The following is a 27,861-nucleotide window of genomic DNA, read 5'->3' on the forward strand; positions in this document are numbered from 1 at the left end:
GCTCACGAGTGGTAGGACGAGGCCTGGGAGAAATAAGCAGGAGATAAGACTGAAAAGAGGTGAGCAGAACGCAGCCCATGTGAGCTTTACCTCTAAAGGTGTTCCCTAAAAATGAAGGAAGGGAAAGGCACGATCTGATCTGCACTTCAGGAAGTTGATCAGGCTATCACATGGGCAAGAGATTGGAAGAAGGGCTAAAGGCAAAGATGGCTGTTAACAGTGAGACATGAAACAGTTTAAACTAAGAATTAGGGATGAAGAGAAAGGTGTTTGGGAAAGATACTGAGGAGGGAAGAGAGAGGAGCTAAAATACTAGCTTGGATAAGTCGTTAAGTCTCCCTAAGCTTTATTTATTCATTCAACATTCAGCATTTACTGGGCACCTACTGTGTGACAGACACTATGTGCTAGGGGTGTAACAATGAACAAAATAGAGGTCTTTGCTCTCCTAACGCTTACATTAGAGAAGCTTATCTTAGAATGGGATAACAGAGGCTTCCCTGGTGGCACAGTGGTTAAGAATCTTCCTGCCAATGCAGGGGACACGGATTCGAGCCCTGGTCCGGGAAGATCCCACATGCCGTGGAGCAACTAAGCCTGTGCGCCACAACTACTGAGCCTGTGCTCTAGAGCCTGTGAGCCACAACTACTGAAGCCCGTGCACCTAGAGCCGGTGCTCCACAACAAGAGAAGCCACCGCAATGAGAAACCCACGCACCACAACCAAGAGTAACCCCCACTTGCCACAACTAGAGAAAGCCCACATGCAGCAACAAAGACCCAATGCAGCCAAAATTAAATAAATGAAATAAATTTTTAAAAATAAAAAATAAAATGGGATAACAATACTTTGATGCAAATGGACACTGCTAACCATAAAACTAGCCAAATAGACCCAAATGGCTCTTATTATGCTAATACAGTAAATTTCAATTAGTGATTTTTCAATGTCAAATCAACCTTGCATTCTAGAATAAATCCCACTTCGTCATGATGTACTGTCATTTCTATATGCCCTGGATTCTATTTGCTGACACTTTATATTGAGTTTGTGCATTCATTCATGAAGGCCTTGTATTTTTCTTATAATACTCTTATCAGGTTTTGATATTGAAGTTATCTAGCACTCATAAAATGATTTGGGAAATGTTTCTTTTTCAATTCTCTAGAAAGATTTTATAATACTGGTGTTATTTCTTACTTAAATGCAGAAATTTATCAGTGAAGCAACCTGAGAGTTTATTCTGTAGAAAGGTTTTAATTATATATTCAACTTCTTTAGTAGATATTTTGGTAGTATTATTAAGATTTTCTATTCATCTTGTGTAAATTGAGTACATTTTATTTTTCAAGGAACTTATTTTATCTAAATTTTCAAATTTATTGGCATAAAGATGTTCATAGTGTCTTCATGGTACCTTTTTAATTTCTGTAGACTCTGTAGTGATTAGTTTTCTTCCCTGTTTTATTGTTGTTGTTTCCCTTCTCTTTCTCTTTTCTTAATCAGTCTTGCTTGGAATTTACCCATTTAATTACCTTTTCCAAAGAACCAACTTTGGGTTTATTGATTTTATCTACTGTATGTCTGTTTATTATTCACTGTCTTCTGCTCTTTATTATTTCCTTACATCTATTTTTCTTGGGTTTAATTTGTTATTCTTCTTCTGGCTTCTTAGGTTGGAAACTTCAGTAATTAACTTTCAACTTTTCTAAACTATGCATTTGAAGTCATAAATTTCCCTCTAAACACTGCTTTAGCTGCAGCCCAGTTGTATTTTATTATCATTCAAAATATTTCAAGATTTCCATTGTAATATTTTCTTTGACCCTTAGGTTACATAGAAGTATGTGACTTATTTTGCAAACATTTGGAGACTTTTATTTTTCTGTCATTTGAGTTTTTAAAAAAATTGATATATAATTGACATATACCATTGTATTAGTTTTAGATTGTCACTGAGTTTTAATGTAATTCCAAGTCATCAGACTATACACTACATGATTTCAATCCTTTGACATTTGTTGACAATTGCTTTATGGTCCATTATGATTCATTTTGGTTAATGTTATACATGCACTTGGAAGAGAGGTGTATTATCTAGTTGGATACAGCATTCTACAAATACATTTTTAATCAGGTAAAGGTGGTTAAGGTTTGTGGATTATATAGCTCTCCTTCAGTGCTAACAATTTTTACTTTATACGTTGTAAAGCTATGTTATTAGGTGTCTACACATTAGGGATAAATTTTTTCTATTGAATTGATGCTTTTATTATTATAAGATGTATTTATCTATTAAATTACTTTTGACCTTAAAGTCTTCTCTGCCTGATACTACTATAGCTGTATCACCTTTGTTTTCGTCAGGGTTAACATGGAATACCTTTTTCTAATCTTTTACTTGCAACCTACCTATGCTGTTTTAAATGGCCATAAAGCACAAGAAGGTTGTGATGTGCCCTAATGGAGAAAATAAGTGTGCTAGATTTCTTCAGGCATGAATTATAGGGCTGTTGGCTGTGAGTTCAATGTTAATGAATCAGTAACATACATTAAATAAGGTATCTTTAAACAGAAACACACATAAAACAAGGACATGTTTTACTCAGGTTTCAAAAAAAACTGTGACCAGAGCCTCACAGGAACCTAGCTGTGTATTTTCCCTAGAAGCCATGGTTTAGTATTCACCTATTCAGTATTTGTAGCAACTTTATGGAACATAACCACAGCAAATAATGAGAATTGACTATATATTATAAATTCTTAAATATATATTTTGCTTTACACAATCAAGTGTTCTCTAAAGACATTTAGAAAAGAAGAAATAGGCCTATTTACCCACATACTGGTGCTCTTCATTCCTTCTTGCAAATACAGGTTTCCTGTAGGATCATTTCCTTCTTGCCTAAAGGACTTCCTTTAGCAAATTTCTCAGCATTTGTTTGACAAATTTTCTCAGCTTTTGTTTGTCTGAAAATGTCTTTATTCTACTTTAATTTCTGAAAGACACTTGTGCTGTACACAGAATTCTGGGTTGATAGATTTTTTTTCTTTCAACTCTTTTATGATGTCACTGCATTATCTTCTGACCTGTATTTTTTCTAACAAGATGTCAACATTAACTTGAATTGTTGTTTGCTGGTACATATGTTTCTTTACTTCCCTGACTGCTTTTAAGATTTTCTATTATTTTTAGTTTTCAGCAGTTTAACTCTGATGCATCTTTGTGTAGTTTTCCTTATATTTATTGTTTGGGGTTGCCTGAGGTTCTTGGACCAGTGAATTGATAACTTTTTTAGATCTCAATTTAAAAACATATTGAAATATTTCTTGTGCTCCATTCTCTCTCTCCTCTCCTTCTGGGACTTCAATTTACACATATGCTATAACTTATGACCATGTCCCAGATCTTTCTTACATTTTGTTCTGTTCTTTTCATTCTTTTTTTCTTTTTGTGCATGAGTTTGAAAGCTTTTCATTGCTCAGTCTTTGGGTTCACTGATCTTTTCCTCTATTGTATCCAGTCTTGTGTTAAACCATCCAATTTTTTTTCTTTTCATATATTGTTTTTTAGTTTCAGAATTTCCATTTTGGTTGGTATTAGTTTCCATTTCTCTGCTTAAGATTCCTCTCTAATCAAGCAATCTGCCCATCTCTCTAACATATTGAAAATAGTTGTTTTATAGCTCTGGTTTGCTAATTCTCACATCTGGGTCATCCAGACTTCCAATGATTATTTTTTCCCTTTATTATAAGACACGTTCACCTTTTTGAAGCTATATATTGAACCAGATTTAGAAAGTCCTCAGCCGTTATTCCATCAGATATTATATTTTGCAGTTGTAGAATGTTCATTTGGTTATTTTCTATATGTGAGTTCTCTTAAAATATGCCATGTTTTTCCCATTCCATCCATCTTTTCTTCTATTTTCTTCAACATATTAATCATATTATTCAGAAATCCTTGTCAGCTTACTCTACTATCTGGCTCAGATTTGGCTCTGCTTTTATTGACTTTCACTGCTTAATTATTATTTACTTCCCCCTTATTTTTTGCATTTCTAGTCATTTTTTAAAAATTACTAGACATTGTGGATAATACATTTAGAGACTTTGGATTATGTGGTCATCCTTTAAAGAGTGTTGAATTTTGTTCTGTTATACAGTTAAATGATCTTGTTCCTGTTAAGGTCTGATTTTAGGCTTTGTTGGAAAAGATTTACTTCAGTTTTTTTGTTTGTTTTTTTTTTTGGCGGTACACGGGCCCTCTCACTGCTGTGGCCTCTCCCGCTGCGGAGCACAGGCTCCGGACGTGCAGGCTCAGCTGCCATGGCTCACGGGCCCAGCCGCTCCACGGCATGTGGGATCCTCCCAGACCGGGGCACGAACCCATGTCCCCTGCATCGGCAGGCAGACTCTCAACCACTGCGCCACCAGGGAAGCCCTACTTCAGTTTTGTCTGTACTCCAAGATCACAGTTCTTAATATTAGGGTGTTTTCCTTACTCCTAGGGCATAGGCCTTATGTGATCTCCAACTAAATGCCTGAAGCATTCACCAAGGTATCTTTACTCCAGCTAGGTACAAACTCGAATATTTTTCCAGGATTCTGTGGCCTCCAGAATCTTTTAAGCTCTCAGTCTCCCAGCAGGCGCTTTCTGCCAGGCCTTCTGGAATCATGCTCTGTGTAGCCCAGGAGTCCATTTAGATTTCTGCAGTTATCTCTCTGCAACTCTCTTCTCTCTCTCCACTCTCTCCACAAGTACCAGCAGCCTTAGCAAGGCCAGAATTTTATCTCTGCCTCCTCAGCCCGGTGAGACTGCAGCTCCCTGTTTGGGATTCCTGCACCACCACCCATAAACTAACTCCAGGAAGAGGGTCTGGGTAAATGCAGGACTCAGCTCGTGTCTCCCTGTATTAACGATATCAACCCTGCTTGGTTGATGTTCAATGAGTTCAAACAGCCATTTTGTATATTTTGTCCAGATTTTACAGTGTTTATGGTAGGAAAGGTAAGTCCAATACCAGCCACTTTTGTCATTCTCAGTACTGGAAATCAATGGAAATTCTAGAATCCTTGCATCTATATTCTTTAGCATTTTTTCCCAGGATACAGTGTAAAAGTATGGGAACAGCATTTGAAGAGTCTAAATAGTTGACTTTTTCCTTTTTTCTTCCTATGAATTGGGTTTGTTTATACTATCAAGTTTTCTTTCCATTTTACAAAGGCTATTATTAACATCCACTCCAGCAGGAAAAGAATGCATGTTTCTGCTTCCAATTTTTAAAGAATATTTATAAAAGGAGTAAATAAATATGCAAATAGACAATCCAAATAATTTTCTTTTTACACATCAACACTGACATTAAAGGCATGATCCTTATTTTCTTTTTTTAAAAAATTTTTAATAAATTTATTTATTTTTGGCTATGTTGGGTCTTTGTTGCTGCGCGTAGGCTTTCTCTAGTTGTGGCAAGCCGGGGCTACTTTTCATTGCAGTGCGTGGGCTTCTCATTGCAGTGGCTTCTCTTGTTGCGGAGCATGGGCTCTAGGTGTGTGGGCTCAGTAGTTGTGGCTTGCAGGCTCTAGAGTGCAGGCTCAGTAGTTGTGGTGCATGGGCTCAGCTGCTCCACAGCATGTGGGATCTTCCCGGACCAGGGCTCGAACCTGTGTCCCCTGCATTGGCAGGCATATTCTTAACCACTGCGCCACGAGGGAAGCCCATGATCCTTATTTTCTTTTTTTTTTTAAATATATTTATTTGTTTATTTTTGGCTGCACTGTGTCTTCGAGGTTGTGCATAAGCTTTCTCTAGTTGCGGCGAGCAGGGGCTACTCTTGGTTGCAGTGCGTGGGCTTCTCACTGTGGTGGCTTCTCTTGTTGCAGAGCACGGGTTCTAGGCATGCGGGCTTCAGTAGTTGTGGCACGCGGGCTCAGCAGTTGTGGCTTGTGGGCTCTAGAGCACAGGCTCAGTAGTTGTGGCACACGGGCTTAGTTGCTCCGCGGCATGTGGGACCTTCCCAGACCAGGGCTCGAACCCGTGTCCCCTGCATTGGCAGGCGGATTCTTTTTTTTTTTTTTTTTTTTTGCAGTACGCGGGCCTCTCACTGTTGTGGCCTCTCCCGTTGCGGAGCACAGGCTCCGGACGCGCAGGCTCAGCGGCCATGGCTCACGGGCCTAGCTGTTCCGCGGCATGTGGGATCTTCCCGGACCGGGGCACGAACCCGTGTCCCCTGCATCGGCAGGCGGACTCTCAACCACTGCGCCACCAGGGAAGCCCTGCAGGCGGATTCTTAACCACTGCACCAGGGAAGCCTGATCCTTATTTTCTAACATCTGTTTATTTAGCTCCTCCAATCTCTGTTTTGTTTCCCCAACTAGCTTATAACTTACCTGGGATAAGAGACCATGGGATCGCACACTTTCTATTATACACAATAAATAAATGTTGACTAATTGTACTGTTACTGCCATTTGTTTTTATCTATATATGACTTTATTCTGAGTCAAACATTAAAACTGTTGGTGACATAATATCTGAAAGAAAGAAAGGAAGGAAGGGAGCATTACTCAGTGACATTTTCTCTACTTATGGACACAGCAAGTTCCTGCAGTTGGTGGGTAAGCTTATCCAAAAGATTGTGTTCCTCCTCTTTCTTCTGATTGTAACTCCCAACAGGGGCAGGTTCATCAGCCTATGAGAGAATATAAATCTATTTTACTAAAAAAAAAAAATAAAAATTTCAGTTTCCAATTACATTTATGTTAAAAGTAAAAAACTCCAATAAGTGCTATAAGACAAAGCAAATATTGATACGAGACTATGCCTACCTTAGAGAAATAACTTTAAAAGAAATGTGGATTGTTATGTTGGAATGCAAACCAAATGACAAAATAAATGTATACCTCCTATTTTTTTGTTTTGTTTTCTTGCTTGGTATTGCAGTCCCTCTATAGTCAGTAAGGGACAGGTTCCAGACAGAGGACTGAGTCGAAAACACAAGTGGCAAGTCCAAGTTCTGCCACCTACCGGCAGTGAGACACTGGGAAAGCTGCTTCACCTTTGGAAGCCTCAGTTTCCTCATTTGTGAAACAGGAATAGTTAGGTTTTCAAATTTAGGGTCAGTCTGCCTGCGGAATTACAGTTTTGTGTCACTGGAGAAATGCAGAAGAGACACTCAGTGACCCCTTGTCTCAGACGCAGTAAAGGAGATCCACATGCAGGCAGGCAGATGACTTTCAAATGCCTTCCACCCTAAATACTCTGTGAGTCTCTGGCCCGGACACCTAGCTGAAGCTCAGGCTCATATTAAAAGAGGAAATCCTGATGGGAACTGCCCAGAGTAAACTCTAGTTTGCCCTGTTTCTGCAGAGTCACCAATATCAGGGCTGCCATGTGATAGAAGAAGTTTCTCTACCACTTACCCTCAGGGCCAGATTATGTACTCTCCCCACAATGTAATTAAAATGAAAACAATTCTAAACTGTAAAACATAAAACTTACGCAATGCAAAAATAAAAATAGCTCCTTCCAGGTTTTTCCGAGTCCTCGATGCTGGGTGAGTTCATTAAAGCTGAACTTTTACCAGGATTTGGAGCCCTGCCTTTTCTGCTCCCAAGCACATTCAGTAATAAGCCCATCGGGCAGGTCAGCACTGACCGCAGTTACACTTCATAACTTATGTGAACCCAGGAACTTCCCCCTCTAATGAACTTCCACTTAACAAAATATTTGGGTAAAAACGGAATTTTTTTTAACATGATTAACCATAATACTTACTTTGCTTAATTTTTGAAGAGTATTTTTATTTTCATCTATTGCCTGTTTTAATTGGATACATCTAAATTTTAAAAAAGAAAGAAACAAAATACTGATTTTTTAATTGTCAGAACGAAAAGCTATTTTATAAAATCATACATAAGTCTTTAAGCAGGTAAAGCAATTTCTTTTTTTTTTTTAAGCAAGCATCTGCCATTTTTTTGTTTTTTTAATTAATTAATTTATTTATTTATCTTTGGCTGTGTGGGGTCTTCGTTTCTATGCGAGGGCTTTCTCTAGTTGTGGCGAGCGGGGGCCACTCTTCATCATGGTGCACAGGCCTCTCGCTGTCACGGCCTCTCTTGTTGCGGAGCACAGGCTCCAGACGCGCAGGCTCAGTACTTGTGGCTCACGGGCCTAGTTGCTCTGCGGCATGTGGAATCTTCCCAGACCAGGGCTCGAACCCGTATCCCCTGCATTGGCAGGCAGATTCTCAACCACTGCGCCACCAGGGAAGCCCAGGTAAGGCAATTTCTATTGCATGAATGATGTTTAAAAATTCATATGTAAATGCCTTTCCATCCATTAGCTTGGGTGATGCTCATAGTCAAGATCTCAGGTATGAGGTATGATAACCAGAACGCAGAAAACTTCAGTGACTCTGGGCTTCAGTTTCCTATCTCTAAAATAAGGAAAGCACTGGACTTTAAAAATGCTTCTCCAGCTCTAAAATTCCATAAACCTAGGATGCAACCAAGACGACAAAACTAATAATGACAATAACAGCTAAAATTTACTTTTTGCATCACAAATACTGCTAAGCAGTTTACAAGCATCACCTCATTTGAGTCTCATAACAATCCTCACTCCAGTTGAAGAAAGTGAGGTTCTGAAAAGTGACCAGAGCTAGTCAGAGGGAGAGTAACCATGTGAAGGCAGAGTTTAGGATTCTACAGCTGGCCTCTCCCCCCAACAGCACACTCCCCTTGTGAACATGGCCCATCCATATGGGTACAGTGTTTTAGATATTTCATGGACAGCTCACATAATTTGGCTTAAGTCTTAGACACCCAAATTAGAAGTATGAAAACGACCGAGTTTGGGGTTAGTGGAGGCAAACTATTATATATAGAATGGATAAACAACAAGGTCCTACAGCATAGCACAGGGAACTATATTCAGTATCCTGAGATAAACCATAAAGGAAAAGAATATAAAGAAGAATGTATATATAGGTATAACTGAATCACTTTGCTGTACAGCAGAAATTAACACAACACTGTAACTCAACTGTACTTCAATTTAAAAAAAGAGAAAAAAATGACTGAAAATGGGCTACAGCTAGTTATGAGTTTTCAAAAATCAAATGTTTTCTCTACCAATAACCTGAAAAAGTCATTATTTTTTATGCTGAGTTATTTTTTTTTTCTTCCAGAGACTCATAAAATGAAATAAGCAGTGAAAAGGGGGACAAAAATCCTTTGTGAAAGAGGCAGAAAAGACAAGTAGAAACATCAACCTGCAGCTGACCCTGCTAGTTATCTACCCCAAAGCCCTTCTGCCACCCTCCTCCACGCTGGCATGCTTGGCCTCCCACTGACACGCAAGTGATCAGCCTCCACTGCAGGTAGGGTGCGTGTATGGCCCAGCACTGGCCAATGATACATAAAAGAAATGTGTTGGGCAGTTCCTCCCATTTTATTCTCCCTGATGGAGCAGGTACAGAACCATCATCCTTCCTGCTTTTAGGTAATGATGACTGGGGACTTTGTAATGGTATGCAGGGCTGTCACTGACAAACTGAAGATGACGGAGCAAAATGACAGGAAGGGCTGGTCCTTGAGACCTGTAAACACAACAGCAGAAGAACCCATGGCAACGCTCTAGAATAATCAGCTTAGTCCCTCATTCTTAAAAAAAAGATAATCCAAGGACCATTGGGCATAATGAAGAAAACTAGCAACATGGAAGATAAAATTTAAGACTCACCAAAAGTAAAAATATCTGAGCCCAGAGGAACCAAAGACAACTCAGAGAACAGAAAAGAACTTTAAAAAAAACAACAACTCCCAATCATGGAAGTATTAATGAGATAACCTAAAAACAGGAACACAATGCTAGAAAACAGAAAAATTAAAGAACAAGGAAAAACACTTGTAAATTAACAATACAGCTGCTGAAATAAAACATCCACGGAAAAGTTAAAAGAAAAAGTTGGCTGCTCTCGCCTTCTGAGATGGCCCACACTCTGTGGAGTGTGTTTCTCTCTAAATAAATCCACTTCTTACCTATCACTTTGTCTCTCACTGAATTCTTTCTGTGATGAGACATCAAGAACCTGAGCTTCATTAAGTTCTGAGACCAGGTGTGCGATCTCAGTTAAAAGACCGTGGGTTCAAGTCCCAATCTGGGTTTTGGCTGGGTCTGAGACCCGGCCCATGGGTTCAAATCCCAATCTGAGTTGCACGGTTTCAGAAGGCTTGAGGAAAAGGAACACTGAGGAAGGCTGTGCAAGGTCAGGATTGGCTAAGATGAGACTGAATTTAGGGAGTTCTCTGGCGGTCCAGTGGTTAGGACTCTACACTTCTACTGCAGGAGGCACGGGTTCGAACCCTGGTCAGGGAATTAAGATCCCGCAAGCCAAAAAAAAAAAAAAAGTGTCAAGAGAACCTCTCAGGCATAAACAAAAAAACAAAGAAACAAAAACTAGTGGGGAGAGACCTAGAGGAAAATTCCAGGAGGTTCAATACCTGACTCAAAGGTGTTTCAGGAAGAAACAAACAGAAGTAAAAAAATTATCTTTTAGTAAAAGAAACTCTCCCAGAGCTCATGAGACACAAGAGTTTTCAAACTGAAAAGACCCCTTGAGTGTTGAGAAGAATTAAAACAACACCTAAATACACCGTGACAAAATTTCAAAACACCAAGGCTGAGGAGAAAAGCCTCAAACAGAGATCAATTACAAAGGAATGACCATGAAACTTGTCAGCATCACTGGGTGTAAAGGAACCAGACAATGTCTTCAAAGGTTTAAGTAGAAAATTTTTTTACTCCATATCTACCCAATTATTAATCAAACATAAGGGCTGAATGTTTTTTCCAGACATGCAAATATCAATGTGTATTTTAAAATGACTGTGAGGGGATTTTTTTATACACAGAGAAGACTATTACTTGGGTATAAAAACAATTATTAGCTTATTAAAATAAAATTTAAAAATCTAGTTTTCCCTGGGACTTCAATTCAGCATATAACTCTTATTCTACTTTAAAATCTAATAAAGCAAGTACAATTACCTTCCCTTTTTCTTTCATTATTGTTTGATTAATTCAACTTGAGCTAAATTCCTCAAATAATCAATCCTACTAATGAAGGTAGTTAATTAAACTCCCACATCTTAAAATTCATTTAAATTTTATTTTGCTTTTAAGCACTCTGCCTGACTTAAGTAAATTTTTTTCAAGTGTTCTAATGAATCATTTAAACTAGCAGCACAAATCTCACATCCATTTGAATGTTATAAATTCTTTAAATACCCAAAGCATACAGATTATTTTAATGATGTCCTAAACTTAATACAAAAGTAATAATAGTCTAATTTGATTTAGTTCATCATGTCTATGTAATTTTAAACTCTAGTTAATTTTAAACTCTCCCAAGGATTAAAAAGAAAATTCAAAACAAAACAAAAAACAATCATCCATCATGAGAACAGTTTTCCCATCTCAAGAGAGCTAAGGTCACCATCCCAAGCAAGGCAGAATTGCTAATAGACAGAGACTTCTGACAGGTCACAGGATCTGGGGCTACATAGGCCAAGGACTTACCACAATTTGGCCTACGCCACTGATGTTCACTCTGAGCTGTTTTTATAGTTGCTGTCACAACATCAAGTCCATAACCTTCAGGCTTAGGTTGTTTGCTCTTAGACCCAAATTATACCATGACATAATTCTTGCATTTGATTCAAATGGACCAAAGGCTGCAACTCCACTGAGACTGTAGTAAAGTTCCTTCTCTTGCTTAACTAAGTTCTTCATTTCTTGGACAAGTTTCTAGAAACACACAGCCCACCAAAACGGAATCAAAAAGAGCTAGATAATTTGAACAGACCAATCACTAGAAGTGAAATAGAATCTATAATTTTAAAAACTCCCTGCAAACAAAAGTCCAGGACCAAATGGCTTCACTGGGGAGTTCTACCAAGCATACAAAAAGAACTATACTGATCCTTCTCAAACTCTTGCAAAAGACTGAAGAGGAGGGAACACTCCCAAAGTCATTCTATGAAACCACCATCACCCTGATACCAAAATGAGACAAAGATAACAACAAAAAAGAAAATTACTGGCCAATATCTTTGATGAATATAGATACAGAAATTCTTAACAAAATACTAGCAAACCGAATCCAACAACACATAAAGAAGATCATACACCATGATCAAGTTGTCAGGGTCACACAGATGGTTCAACATATGCAAATCAATGTGATACACCACAACAACAAAAGAAAAGACAAAAACCACATGATCATCTCAATTGATGCAGAAAAAGCATTTGATAAAATTCAACATTCATTCATGATAAAAACTCTTACCAAGGAACTTCCCTGGTGGTGCAGTGGTTAAGAATCTACCTGCCAATGCAGGGGACATGGGCTCGATCCCTGGTCTAGGAAGATCCCACATGCTGCGGAGCAACTAAGCCCGTGCACCACAACTACTGAGCCTGAGCTCTAGAACCTGTGAGCCACAACTACTGAGCCCATGAGCTGCAACGAGTGAGCCCACATGCCACAACTACTGAGCCTGTGTGCTGCAACTACTGAAGTCTGCGCGCCTAGAGCCCGTGCTCCACAACAAGGAGAAGCCACCAAAATGAGAAGCCCACACATTGCAACAAAGAGTAGCCCCCCCACTCACTGCAACTAGAGAACGCCCGCACGCAGTAACGAAGACCCAACGCAGCCAAAAGTAAATAATAAATAAATAAAAATTTAAAAAAACAAACAAAAAAACCTCTTACCAAAATGGGTAACATATGTTGAGGAAACATATGTTGAGGAAACATATCTCAACATAATAAAAGCTACTTATGACAAACCCACAGCCAACATAATACTCAATGGTGAAAAGCTGACAGCCTTCTCACTAAAATCTGGAACAAGACAAGGATGCCCACTCTCACCACTTCTATTCAACTAGTATTAGAAGTCCTAGCCACAACAATCAGACAAGAAAAAGAAATAAAACATATCCAGATTGAAAGAGGTAAAATTGTCATTATATGCAGATGACATGATATTATATATAGAAAACCTTTAAAGACTCCACACAAAAACTACTAGAACTGATAAAGAAATTCAGCAAGCTAGCAGGATACGAGATTAACATACAGAAATCAGTTGCATTTCTTTACACTAATGATGAAATATCAGAAACGGAAAATGATAAAAATATATATATATATCAGAAAGGAAAGTAAAAAAAATAAATCCCTTTTAAAATCACATCAAAAGGGACTCCCCTGGTAGTGCAGTGGTTAAGAATCCACCTGCCAATGCAGGGCACACGGGTTTGAGCCCTGGTCCTGGAAGATCCCGCATGCCACAGAGCAATTAAACCCACGCGCCACAACTACTGAGCCTGCGCTCTAGAGCCTGTGAGCCACAACTACTGAGCCCACATGCCACAACTACTGAAGCCCACACGCCTAGAGCCCGAGCTCTGCAGCAAGAGAAGCCACCATGACGAGAAGCCTGTGCGTTGCAAAAAAGAGTAGCCCCCGCTCGCCACAACTAGAGAAAGCCCATGCACACCAACGAAGACCCAACAAGGAAGACCCAATGCAGCCAAAAATAAATAAATAAATTTATTTTTTAAAAAAATCACATCAAAAAAATAATAAAATACTTAGGAATAAACCTGAGTAAGGAGGTGAAAGACTTATACTGAGAACTGTAAAACACTGATAAAGGAAACTGAAGATGATTCAAAGAAAGAAAGAATTATTATTAATTGGACTGGAAGAATTAATATTGGATTAGATTGGAAGAATTAATATTATTAAAATGACCATACTACCCAAAGCAATCTACAGATTTAATGCAATTCCTATCAAATTACCCATGATGTTTTTCACAGAACTAGAACAAGTAATCCTAAAATGTATACGGAACCATAAAAGACCCAGAATTGCCAAAGCAATCCTGAGGAAAAAGAACAAAGCAGGAGGCTTAACCCTCCCAGGCTTCAGACAATACTACAAAGCTACAGTAATCAAAACAGCATGGTACTGGCACAAAACAGACATATGGGACAATGGAACAGAATAGAGAGCCCAGAAATAAACCCACACACCTACGGTCAATTAATCTTCAATGAAGGAGGCAAGAATATACAATGGAGAAAAGACAGTCTCTTCAGCAAGTGGTATTGGGAAAGCTGGACAGCTGCGTGTAAATCAATGAAGTTGGAACATACACTCACAATATACACAAAAATAAACTCAAAATGGCTTAAAGACTTAAATATAAGACATAGAACCACAAAACTCCTGGAAGAGAACATAGGCAAAACATTCTCTGACATAAATTGTAGCAATGTTTTCTTAGGTCAGTCTCCCAAGGCAATAGAAATAAAAGCAAAAATAAACAAATGGGACCTAATCAAACTTACAAGCTTTTCCACAGAAAAGGAAACCATAAACAAAACAAAACGACAGCCTATGGACTGGGAGAAAATATTTGCAAATGATGCAACCAACAAGGGCTTAATTTCCAAAATATACATACAGCTCATACAACTCAGTAACAGAAAAACAAACAACCCAATCAAAAAATGGGCAGAAGACCTAAATAGACATTTTTCCAAAGATATACAGATGGCCAACAGGCACATGAAAAGATGTTCAAAATCACTAATTATTAGAGAAATGAAAATCAAAACTACAATGAGGTACCACCTCCCACTGGTCAGAATGGCCATTATTAAAAAGTCTACAAAAAAACAAATGCTGGAGAGGGTATGGAGAAAAGGGAACCCTCCTACACTGTTGGTGGGAATGTAAATTGGTGCAGCCACTATGGAAAACAGTATGGAGGTTCCTCAAAAAACTAAAAATAAAGCTGCCCTATGATCCAGCAATCCCACTCCTGGGCATATATCCAGACAAAACTCTAATTCGAAAAGATATGTGCATCCCTCTGTTCACAGCAGCACTATTTACAACGGCCAAGGCATGGAAGCAACCTAAATGTCCATCAACAGATGAATGGATACAGAAGATGTTTTATATATATACATACACACACACACACACACACACACACACACACACACACACACACAGTGGAACACTACCCAGCCACAAAAAAGAATGAAATACTGCCATTTGCAGCAACATGGATGAACCTAGAGATTATCATATTAAGTTAGAAAAAGAAAGAAAAATACCATATGATAACACTTATATGTGGAATCTAAAATATGACACAAATGAACTTATCAATGAAACAGAAACTGACAGCCATAGAGAACAGACTTTTGGTTGCCAAGGGAGGGGTGTGGGTGTGGGGGAGGGATGGATTGGGAGTTTAGGACTAGCAGATGCAAACTATTCTATATAGGATGGATAAACAACAAGGTCCTACTGCATAGCACAGGGAACTATATTCAATATCCTGTGATAAACCATAATGGAAAGAATATGAAAAAGAACATATATATATATATATATATGCACACATACACATATATACGTATAACTGAACCACTTTGCTGTACACCAGAAACTAACACAACATTGTAAGTCAACTATACTTGAATTTAATTAATTAATTAAATATATCTATAAATTCTGCATTTATCTTAAAACATTTTTATTGCCTTCCCACTTTAATGTCTTATAGCTAAGTAGTGTTAGACATATTAACTAACCACTGTGAACCTTAATTTTCTCATCTGTATTAATGAGTACCTCAAAATGTTATTGTAAAAATTAATTAAGAAGTTTTTAGAGCATGGACCACACTGCTTGGTACATACAGAGTACAAAATAGATGTAAGCGGCCCCTTTTTAACGTTTGTAATTCTCTATTTAATCTTATCATTCCAACATTTAGACTAGGTAGACACAGATAATTGTAAGAAATATTGTAAAATACATTTTGGAAAATTTCATTCATTGTTACCTCAATATTATTTCCCATTATTATTTTGTCTTTTTAGAAATGTTATTAATTAAAAAAAGAAATAATTCCTCAATTTCTATGCTGTAAATACTGCTCACTGAAATGTAAGTACAGTCCCTACAAAGCTAACATAATTTCATATGCTTTACCTTTGGTAAATATCTCGTCTTTTACTGGCTTCTAGAGCTCCTTTCAATCGACTCTCAGAAAGCAAATCATCAACCTACAATAAATGGAGACTGTTTAAAATATCATATTGTTAAATACCATATAACCTTAGGAAATAAAATTTTAATTCTTTTTTCCCAATATTTTATAATGAATACTTTTAAATATACAATAAAGTTGAAAGAACTTTATAGTGAACATCCAAATACCCACCACCTAGATTCTACCATTAACATTTTACTATACTTTTATGACACATCTATTCATCAATTCATCTTATTTTTTATGTATTTCAAAGTAAACTACAATCATCAATATATTTCCCCTTAATACACCATGGGTATCACTAACTAGAGTTCAATATTTGGTGTAAAATTTACATACAAATGAAATGCACAAATCTTAAGTGTACATTTGCTGAGTTTTGGCAAATGCATACACCCTTGTAATCCAAACCCCTATCAACGTACAGAAAATTACCATTACTCCAGAAAGTATGTACTCATTTGTGTAATCATTTCACAAGAATGTTTTTGAGATACTTCCATATTGTTGTGTGTATCATTAGGTTATTCCTTCTTATTGCTGAGTAGTATTCATTATGTGAATAAACCACAAATTTTTTAATCCTCATTCTTATATCTTATATTGTGATTTAGTAATTTCCAAACACTATGTGTAACTTTGCCAACATACCCACAAAAGAGGCACATACATCTTTTGCATTCTGTAGATACTGTGGAGAAGATAAAGTGGATGAAAAAAGAGAAATAAAAATTCTCTACTCTTGCCATTTTGCATCTGTTATTTACAAAATTCACACACATGCTAACAGAGTCGGTCATCACAGGCATGACCCAGATGGGCTCTTGATCACTTGTCCCATGGATACCAAGTTGGAAATCTGTTCCATTTTTTGCTTCAGGTGTCTTCCGTGGGGCCAGGGAAGAATGAGCTCACACTACCTACAGAGTCCTTCACAGACATTCAGGGTATCAAAAGGCTCTGGAGCCAATTTGTCTCCGACTTGAATAATCCTGGCAACAGTTTACTTTGTTACATCTTTGTAATAATTATAATTTTTTTAGTTTACTTCTACAACATTTCCTGGTTCTCTCAATGTCCCACTAAATTTAAAATTAAATACAAAACCATATTAAGCATCTGGCCAAAGCTTAGCTTAAGTCAATGTCTCATCAAGCTTTATTTTTATTTCTACCAGAAGAGTATTCTATTTTGTTGTACCACTATAATTCCAATAGAGTCCATTAAGAAACATTTATCCATCCCATCTTTTGTACTTTTTAAGTGAAAGTCCAAAAGTGGATAAAATACGAGCATTCAGTACATCTCTTACCTGCCAAAGTTTATAAAATAATTCTATTTAGTGGAAACAATATTTGGTAATAGATCAAATGAAAAATAAAAAGTAAAATAGGAATTTCAGAAAATAAATTAACAACACATTAATTACTACTTACTTTTTTCTTACAAAATTTTTTTTTCTTGGCCATGACACGCGGCCTGTGGGATCCTAGTTCCCCGACCAGGGATTGAACCAGGGCCCTCAGCAGTGAAAGCATGGAGTCCCAACCACTGGACCACCAGGGAATTCCCTTTCTTAATTTTTTTTTTTTTTACGATTTTTTTTTTAAACGTGGACCGTTTTTAAAGTCTTTATTGAATTTGTTACAATATTGCTTCTGTTTTATGTTCTGTTTTTTGGCCACAAGGCATGTGGGATCTTAGCTCCCCGACCAGGGGTTGAACCCACACCCCCTGCACTGGAAGGCGAAGTCTTAACCAATGGACCACCAGGGAAGTCTCCCCACCCCAACCCAAAATTATGAAAATATCAAAAAGTATGAAGCGAAACATAATAGTCATTAGCATTCTGCCACATAGAGTTACCATGCTGGCATGTTTCCTTCCATCTTTTTTTATATGTATATTACATATAAAATTTTAAAATTGAAATACTGTATATTCAATTTTATATTTTTCTAACTTGACATTTTATCACAAATATTTTCCCTAACATGTTAAAATCTCCTTAAAATTTTAATCTATTATATCCCAACGTTATTTATCCATTCCCCTACTACTGATTGTTTAAGTTGCATCCACCCTTTTGTATTATAAGTAATACTATGATGAATACCTCCATACCTCAACCTGTGTCTCAATTTTTTATTATTATATATGGTAAATTCCTGGAAATGTAATTCCCAGCTTAGGAGCATGAATACTTGCTACATCTTGTCAAACGGCTTTCCAGAAATGCTGTGCCTTATACCCTGCAGCAGTGTTAAGTGCCTGTTTCATCACAGCCTCCCCAATACCGGGTATTGTGATATTTTAAGTGTTTGTGATCTCTTACTTCCTTTGCAATTACTTGATTATCTTTTAAGTTAACTTTTCTCATATTTGTGTGTTACTAGTATTTCTCCTTTAGTTCAAGTCCTTTGTTCATTTGTCAGGTCTTATTTTTCTTATATATTAGGACTATTCCTTGACACCTATATTTCGCTGGGATTCATGTGAAGCAAAAACACTCAATAGCTCCACTGGATGAGGGATAACGGAAAGGAGGCATGGAGAGTGGAGGAGAGTGATGTTGGGCGCAGAGGTGGTTGGAATAATTATTGTTAAAAGTTTAGATTTGTAGGGCTTCCCTGGTGGCGCAGTGGTTGAGAGTCCGCCTGCCGATGCAGGGGATGGGCTCGTGCCCCGGTCCGGGAAGATCCCACATACCGCGGAGCGGCTGGGCCCGTGAGCCATGGCCGCTGAGCCTGCACTTCCGGAGCCTGTGCTCCGCAACGGGAGAGGCCACAACAGTGACAGGCCCGCGTACCCAAAAAAAAAAAAAAAAAAAAAAAAAAAAGTTTAGATTTGGAGGTGAGATGGGTTAAGGGGAGCTGTTAGGTTGGAGATAGACCCGTTAGGGTGAGATGCGGGGGAGAGCAGCACTTAGTCGATGGTCCCGATTTTCTAGCCTCCCCGGGGTTGGGTTGGGAGTGTGAAGGCTTAGAATCAGTTTGGTGCTGGGATCAGTTTGATGCTGGGGGTGGGGTAGGTTACAACTTGGAAACTGAAGTGGGTTGGGTAGGCTCCCAGGGTTAGGGTGCGCCCCAGAGCTCGCCCGCCGCCAGAGCCCAGGTATCCCAATGGACAGCCAGATGATACCTGCTGCTTCAGCTCCTGATTGCGACGCTGCAGTGACTGGAGGGGATCGCGCTGCCGCCTCGCCAGCATCTCCTTCGCCTCGGCGCGGAGCTCACGCCGGTCGTCAGGGAAACCAAGACGGCGGCACCGGAAGGTGACGCCATCACCGCGCGCCCGCCTCACAGCCCGACTGCCTGGTGCGGGAGGAGTGTGGGGATGATTCTCCCTCGAGGAAGCCGCTCCGCCAGCCCGCAGGTCCTGAGCTCACTGCCCAGCTACTCACCTTTTTCTCGCCAGTCCGAAAGGATTGGGGTGGAGATGAGGGGGAATGCCCCGCGGCGTCCGAAACTACAAGTCCCATAATACCCAGTACTACCACGACATTCCTCCTGGGGTACTGGGCGTTTTGGCAGTTGTTTTCTGACACCAGTTTTTCTAAACTAACCTTAAGATACAATTTAAGCATCTCAATGTCTTAAATTAACTGCAAGCATAGCTTTCCTATATGGCCTTAATGGGATACGTGGTTCTGGCGCATACTCTCACTTCAAAAAGGCAGTGTTAAATTCTTTGCCACTCGGGATACTGCTGAAGTATCACTTCATTGTAGTTTTGCACATGGTCCATCCTGAGTTCTGGGAGGATGGTGACTCTGTTCTACAGCAATTTTGTGAGCACCTAATTATGAGCTCCATTTTACATCTCTCAGGGAGGTTGTAATAACATTTCCCCAAGTGGGACTCAGTCCTATAAATCCAATTCCCAAACTCTTTCCACTACACTGAATAAGGATGACGACCTGAGCTCACTTTTCAAAAGATGAACCACACTGATGTGTTCTTCAGTACAACACACAAGGTAATTCCACAGGCCCAACTGCCATGTTATTTGCAACTTTTTTCTTCAATAGAGAGAAGTGAAAAGCGCCTACTGCACTGAATTTTCAGGGTGAACACACCCCCATGTAAGTAACATAACCCAGATTTGGATACAGAATGTGACCAGCATTCTAGTGGTCTTCCCCTCCTTCTAGTCCCTGCCCACCTCCACCCCGTACACCAAATGTAAACACTATCCCAATCTCTAACTGTAAAAATCTGTCTTGCCTCTTTTTTAAACTGAATAATGGAATCACGCAGTGTACTGGCACCTTGTCAGGCTTCCTTCATTCAACCTGTTTGTGCAATGAATCTATATCATCGCGTGGGTTGTAGTTTGTTCATTCTCATTGCTCTCTGATGTTTCATTGTATGACATACTCTAATATACTCATCCATTCTACTCTTTTTTGTATCTCATGTCTTTACTTTGAATTAATTTCTCCATCATGGCTCATGATACTTAAAAGTTCACTTAAACAGCCATAGTTTTTCCACTGAAAATCTAACAACAAATGAGGAAGTAGTAAGTACTATAAAGTATTTTTAGATGGATTAATAAATCGGTACTTCTAAGTGATAAATCGGTACTTCTAAGTGATTAATAAATCGGTACTTCTAAGTGATGGATTAATAAATCGGTACTTCTTGTTAGAGGTAAGCAAAAAGAAAAAAACTACACTAAAGACAACCCATCATTTATGAAATCCTCATTTATTTTATATATGTCTATAAAATTTTTTTAAAAAATCTACCTACTTTATAGGGATTTCCATATTTTAAATGGAAAAGTTACAGGGTCATGAAGATGGTAAAACTCTACATTGGTAAAAATAAACAAAATAAACCCCCTACACGTGTATATATGTATGAGGAAGGGTGCAAAAAAGGTTTATTACTCTTGTTCATCTCGCGTGGAAAGATGCTATGATTTTATACATTTTTATACACTATTCAGCATGAGCAGCGTTTATTCCTTATGATTCCTGCATCAGTATCATCCACATCACCTGGGTGACTGTTAGAAATGCATATTCTCAGGCCTCACCATAGACCCACGGGATCAGAATCTAAATTTTAACAATACCCCAGTGTTTCACGTGCACCTTCAAGTTTGAGAAATACCGCTTAGGTATTCACCACGCCGTAAGGAGTGAGATGACTCAGCTAGCTGCCTTCTTTTTCATTAACTTACATTTCTTTTGACTTGTAATGCTCAGTATAGTCGCTTTAGCACTAGTCACTGCTTCTGTTGTCATCCCTTGATGCCATTATGAAAATCAGAGTAACCTACAAGACCGTTTTGAAGTGAGGTAGCCAAAACCAAAGCAAACCATGGCCATTGCTTCTCCCGAGAACAAGCTATTTCATAAAACTCGTTATGATTTTCTTCCATCAGTGTGTTACAATGTATATCAACTCTGTGTTACAACGTATATCAACTTTGTACCGCTGTCTCACAGGAGATACTGAAAAAGAATTTAACAGCTTCCAGACTAGTGGTTAACATGGAAAATGTAACATCTCCATGTAAGCCAACAGTTTCAGGGAAAAAACCAAACACATTTAAGTAGGGCAAGGGGTAGACAGCTAGAGGTGAAACAGTGAGAGGCAATGTCGGGGGGAATTGTCCACCACAGGGCTGGGAACACATGGGCACAGTGTGAAGAGGCAGTAGGCAGAAAACGAGGGGCAGGCTGAGTGGTGTAGGGTGGCTGAAAACCGCGTAAGGACTAGACAGCCCTCGGGGGTGAACAGCACAGGCCCAGAGGGGCAGGATAACAGAACATTGGGGTGAGACAGGAGAGGGAGACGAGTGTGTCTGGGTGCTGCACATAAGTAATGGGAAAGGAAAGACCAGGTCCACCAGGAACGTGGCACAAGAACAGGCCCATACGGGCAGAACTGGTCATAACCTAGATGCTTAACCAGGAACATACCAACAGTCTGGAGGCACCGTGGATGTGCCGTAAGAAACCTACCTTGTCTCAAAGAGCCTCAACTCTTTGACCCTCAGTGATGAATGGTGACTCAGATACTTCAGCCACCTGCAGCCCAGATGGAATGGCGCTCTAAGAACCAACATTTCGGTCCTTAAGTACTGCATTCACAGAATGCAGATGAAGTTGGAAGTAATAAAGCCTAACGGCCCTCCTAAAATGGAAGAAAAAAAAAGCTCTCTGTGGAAACAACTTTCCCGAATTTTCTTATGTTAATACGGAGCTGATTCTAAATTTACTGAGAAACAAAATGAATCTTTATAGGAATGAGCAAGGGCAGTGTTCTAGAAAACACCTCTGGAAAATCAAAAATAACCTGGGACTTGGTCACTCTTGATTTTCAGACACAGTTATCCCTTGGTATCATCGGAGGATATCATCCTGGAACCCCAGGAGCTGCCACGGATACCAAAATCCAAGGCTGCTCAAGCGCCACAGTTGGCCCTTCCTATCCATGTTTCCGCAGGCACAGACTCAAGCAGCCATGGATAGTAAGCGGACAGGGGTCCACTTACATATAGATTTATTGAAAACAATCTACATGTAAGTGAACCTGTGCAATTCAAACCCATGTTCAAGGGTCAACTGTAGTTGGGATTTATCACTAAGGTCTATTCAATGAGGTTTCTCCTTCACATGTATACTCCATAATGACACAAATGAAACTTCTATCAGTAAAAACTTATACTTTGTGCTTGGAGTATATTGTCAGCCTCAGATGTGTAAAGGTCTTACATACATTACCCTTACCTCAGTTATTTTTACACAGCCGTTTGCTTTCCAGAATAAGTCCAGCAAAACTGCTAACCAAAGGGAATCATAGTGGTTCCTAGACCAACTTTGCTTTGCAGTTGTACCAAGGAACCAGCATAGATTCTTTAGAAAACAAGATATCTGACCAAAGACAGTAATTATAAGTTTTGAGGATCAAATCTCTTAATTCAGTAAGCTGCATGGGAGGCAAGATACTCCTTTTCCTTTTAATAAAAGGTTCAAATATGTTTAATTTTTTTATTTTAAAAATAAAATTGATTCATAAAGTGCAAGGAGAAACTATTTCTGTCCAGTTCTCTATATCCATCTTCAACAAGCTGCTGGAAACAGAAAAGAGAAATAAAAATTAGGAATACATAATGGTTAACTTCAAATTATTCTATTGTTTAGTTAAACCATGAACAAGAAGATCTGGTGTTACAGATAAGAAAACTGCGACCCTGTAAATTTGCAGAGCTCTGATGAAAAAGCCAGGACTAGACTCAAGGTTCCTGACTTTCAAGCCATTGCCAGCCTGCCAAGGACCTAAGAATTTAGACTGGAGATGACAAAACATGAATGCAAAGATGTACTATGGTGCTACCAAGGATATTTTAAAAAATAAATTGATGTGGGGAGGTGGGAAGGGTGTGGTAGGAACACCTCCACGGTCCTTTTTTTCATTTTCTATTCTTTCCAGTATTTTACATTTTGAAGCTTAATGTTGCCAAGGTGCAACGACTTTGCACGCTGTTAAGACAGTCCCATTAAACACACGCAGTGAACTGAACTACGATACCAAAATGTGAGTTATTAGGGAAAACAGAACTTCCTCCTCTTTCTGGTGCCTGGGGGGACAAGTCACCTCCTGTGGGCTCTCCAAAGACCCTCCTATCCCAAGATATCCGGCCGTCCCCGAAGTCTCCCCATAAGGCGTCGCTGTAAGTACTGCTCACCGACTCCGGCAAGAGCCCGGCACTGCGGGCGGAGAGAGTGAGGCGAGCCTGGCTTCGGCTGGAGCCCCGCGCCGGTGAGGCGAGGTGGCCTCGAGGTGGCCGCGCGGTGGCCGGCGGGGACCGACAGCGCGGGGATCTCAGGCCAGGTCCAGCTTCTTCTGCGTCGCCGCCAGCTTGTCTTGCAGCCTCTTCTTTCTCCAGTCCAGGTAGCGCCGCCGCAGCCGGTTTGCCTGCCAGCCCACGAGCACTCCGGAGGCGAAGGCCACCAGCACGGACAGCTGCAACGTCCTCTCGGACACATCCACCATCGCGGCTCCCAGGCTTGCAGCGCGACCTACGGCGCGGCGGCCGGGTCAAAAGGCGCAGGGCGTTTCGGGGCGGGGCGCGGGCCGTGAGAGCCCGGCGCGCCTTGCCGCGCAGCTCTTGCAATTTAAAGATTCGTCGATCTCGCCTGCTGATGAAGACTTGCCCCGCCCTTGGATAGCCCCACAGTTACCTCCTCTGAACCCCTACCATACTTGTTTGGCATTCATCAGATGTTGCCTTGATTTATTATTATTAGCTAACTACGGTGGTGCGTCTTCCCAGCCTCATGGTCAGCTCAACCTCTTTGTATTTTCTCTCAGCAGAAGAATGCGAGCCAAATATGTGACTTTAAATTTTCTGGGAACCCATTTAAAAAAATGCAAACAGATGAAATTATTGTTAATAACGTATTTTACTTAGCTTAATATACATAAAGGATGTTATCTTTTCAACATGTAATCAGAAAAGCTATTAATGAGATATTTTTATTCTTTTTTTATACTAAGACTTTGAAATCTGGTGTAGATGTTATAATTAACAGCACATCTCAATTTGAACACTAAATTTTCGGTGGAGAGACTTGATCAGTTTCTAGAATTCACAAAAGTTAATTGAAAAATTAGATTCATGGGGCTTCCCTGGTGGCGCAGTGGTGGAGAGTCCGCCTGCCGATGCAGGGGACACGGGTTCGTGCCCCGGTCTGGGAGGATCCCACATGCCGCGGAGCGGCTGGGCCCGTGAGCCATGGCTGCTGAGCCTGTGCGTCCGGAGCCTGTGCTCCGCAACGGGAGAGGCCACAGCAGTGAGAGGCCCGCATACCGCCAAAAAAAAAAACCAAAAAAAACCCACCAAAAATTAGATTCATGTACCCACATTGTTTCAAACACATGTAAAAATTTCTCCAATATCTGAGTTGAGTATCTTTTTTAAAATAAATAAATAAATTTATTTATTTATGGCCGCTTTGGGTCTTCATTGCTGCGTGCGGGCTTTCTCTAGTGAGCAGGGGCTACTCTTTGTTGTGGTGTGTGAGCTTCTCATTTCAGTGGCTTCTCTTGTTGGGGAGCATGGGCTCTAGGCACGCGGGCTTCAATAGTTGTGGCACACGGGCTCCAGAGCGCAGGCTCAGTAGTTGTGGCACATGGGCTTAGTTGCTCCATGGCATGTGGGATCTTCCTGGACCAGGGATCAAACCTGTGTCCCCTGCATTGGCAGGCGGATTCATAACCACTGTGTCACCAGGGAAGTCCGAGTATTGGGTTTTTTTTTTTCTTTTTTTTTTTTTTTTTTTGTGGTACGCGGGCCTCTCACTGTTGTGGCCTCTCCCCTTGCGGAGCACAGGCTCCGGACACGCAGGCCCAGCGGCCATGGCTCACGGGCGCAGCCGCTCCGCGGCATGTGGGGTCCTCCCGGACCGGGGCACGAACCCGTGTCCCCTACATCAGCAGGCGGACTCTCAACCACTGTGCCACCAGGGAAGCCCCGAGTATTGGTTTTTAAACTAAATTGTATTAAGTTGTTTTTAAAAATTCAGTAATCAGTTCTTCAGTCACACTAGTCACAAAAGGGGCTAGTGGCTACCATACTGGACAGCAAGGTCTAGAGAGCCATTCTATTCCACAACTAACACTGGGTCAGAGTTGTGGGGATAGAGGGAAAACAAATTCTAATGATGAAATTCATTCTGGTGGACAGACCCTAAGGTAACCCCCAACAATTTCCACTCCTGAAGTTCATGTCTTAAGTCCTTCCCCTAGAGTATGGGCTGATCTGTGATTTGCTGGGAGGTCACTCCTTATGTGATATACCTTATGTGATATAAAACTTCTTAACAGACTGAAGACTCCCGTTGTGGGCTTGATGAAGTAAGCAAACATGTTGGAGAAGCTTATATAGTAAAGAAATATGGGTAGCCTCTAGGAACAGCAGCATGCCTCCAGCCAACAGCCAGCAAAAAGCTAGAGCCCTCAGTCCTACAACCACAAGGAAATTAACTTTGCCTGTAACATGAATAGGCTTGGAAGCAGATTCTTCCCCAGTGCAGCCTCCAGATGAGATTACAGCTTGGCTGATGCTTTGATTGTAGCCTTGCGAGACCCTAACAGAGGACCCATGTGCCTGGACCCCTAACCCATGGAAAGTTGAGATTATAAATGTGTGTTGTGGTAATTTGTTACACAGCAATAGAAAACAGATACAGTCACGAAAGGGAGACCAGCACATGGAGCCTGAACTCTTTTAGAGCACAGGCCTGACCTAGCCTCTCTATAGATATCAGCAATTGGACTTTCATACTTGAGATGAAACCTATCTTACTAGGGTGATGACAAAGACAGTATCGGGTCCAATGTGAATTCAAGTCTGCCATGCTTAATGATCATTTACTTAGCAAATATTTCTTGAATGTTTCAGTAGGTATTGGAAATGTAGAGGTGAATACGGCACAACAGCTGCCCCCAGACAGCTTAGTGCAGAGTGAAAGAGAGGGAAAAAAATAATTATGACACACTCTGATGAATTGGAATATACAGTTAAGTATGTAGCTTAGCCTTTAAAAAAGAAAAAAAAACCCTCAGAAACCTTCTCTTTCTTTCATATTCCATTCAATCTATTAGTCAATCCTGTAGGTTCTAGTGGAAGAACTCTTCACATATTGAGGTACAGGGAAGTCATTCTGGCTTATACGTGATGTGTCTTGAACTTTATGCTAACTAAAACAGCCTGTCTTATGGCCTGTCAAGCATACATTATACATCTGCATTAAGCATTAAAGAAATCGCCCACCATCTAGTAATACAAAGGGATAAGTAGCAACCCACTGCAGTTGCCCACCTAGAGTACCCCCTGAGGGAAATGCAGGAAAAAAAAATGGATGGGTCATTCTGTGATTTGAATAGATGGTCCTTAGGTAGTTAAGATGCATACCTCAGAAAGAATTTCAATGACCCCAGATTTTTGCATCTTCTCTTACATAGAAAGGCACTAAAATCATTAAGTTGTGATATGTGTTCTTTGTGATTGGCAGTAATCTTTTACCAAGATGTATGCTTGACTACGTGTATTTCCTAGCCAAAAAAAAAAAATCATGTATATATACTCCTCCCCTACCCCTTCAGAGCAGTCTCTCAGAGCTACTGAGAGGCTGTTTCCCAAGCTATAGTCCTCAGTTTGACTCAAATAAAACTCTCTTCTATTCTTATTATAGATTGTTTATTGATTATTTGCATCAACATTTCTACTTTCAAAATATGACCAGAATTAAACTTCTTCTCACCTTACTGCTACCACTGCACCCAAGCTACCATCATCTCTTACCTGAGATACTGCAATAGCCCCTATCAGGTTTCTGTGCTTCCATATCTGTCCATGACATTCTATTCTCAATACAGCAGCCCGAGTGAGCCTTTGAAATCAGAAGGTGGACCATGCAATGCCTCTGCTCCAACTCTGCAGTGCCCAAAGCCGCTGCATGGTCAGCTCTCCTCTTCCTCTTACATCTCACTGGCCTGCTCACTGTTTCATTTGTTTTTCGGCTCATTGTTTTTTTTTTTTTTTTTTCAATGTGGACCATTTTTAAAGTCTTTATTGAACTTGTTACATTATTGCTTCTGTTTTATGTTTTTGGGTTTTTGGCCGCAATGCTTTTGGGATCTTAGCTCCCCGACCAGAGATCGAACCAGC

At 40.0% G+C, this 27,861-nt stretch overlaps 2 protein-coding genes across 6 annotated transcripts in view; both read right to left on the reverse strand.

The window, feature by feature from the left end:
- Positions 1 to 19,983, reverse strand: part of NPHP1 (nephrocystin 1) — a 73,868-nt gene extending 53,885 nt beyond the window's left edge. For all 4 annotated transcript variants that reach the window (XR_009543989.1, XR_009543987.1, XR_009543988.1 and 1 more), the window contains exons 1-4: positions 19,309 to 19,983; positions 16,104 to 16,177; positions 7,782 to 7,842; positions 6,572 to 6,696 (exon numbers count right to left, since the gene is read on the reverse strand). Coding sequence is in view for 1 of the 4 variants with exons in the window: in XM_060168460.1 (XP_060024443.1) it covers positions 6,572 to 6,696; positions 7,782 to 7,842; positions 16,104 to 16,177; positions 19,309 to 19,377 (329 nt within the window). In the remaining 3 variants the exon portion in view is untranslated. The remainder of the gene's footprint in view (positions 1 to 6,571; positions 6,697 to 7,781; positions 7,843 to 16,103; positions 16,178 to 19,308) is intronic.
- Positions 19,984 to 23,162: 3,179 nt separating this feature from the next.
- On the reverse strand, positions 23,163 to 24,210 carry MTLN (mitoregulin). Of its 2 annotated transcripts, none has more exons than XM_060169085.1 (2): positions 23,875 to 24,210; positions 23,163 to 23,256 (listed from the first exon to the last, which is right to left on the reverse strand). In XM_060169085.1, exon 1 carries the CDS (start codon positions 24,180 to 24,182, stop codon positions 24,012 to 24,014), a length of 171 nt encoding a protein of 56 aa, XP_060025068.1. In that variant the 5' UTR covers positions 24,183 to 24,210; the 3' UTR covers positions 23,163 to 23,256; positions 23,875 to 24,011. The 2 variants fall into 2 exon arrangements, with proteins under 2 accessions (XP_060025068.1, XP_060025069.1); XM_060169086.1 differs by having other exon boundaries at positions 23,784 to 24,210.
- Positions 24,211 to 27,861: the final 3,651 nt, after the last annotated feature.

Source organism: Lagenorhynchus albirostris, chromosome 13 (assembly GCF_949774975.1).
Source record: "Lagenorhynchus albirostris chromosome 13, mLagAlb1.1, whole genome shotgun sequence".
NCBI lineage: Eukaryota > Metazoa > Chordata > Mammalia > Artiodactyla > Delphinidae > Lagenorhynchus > Lagenorhynchus albirostris.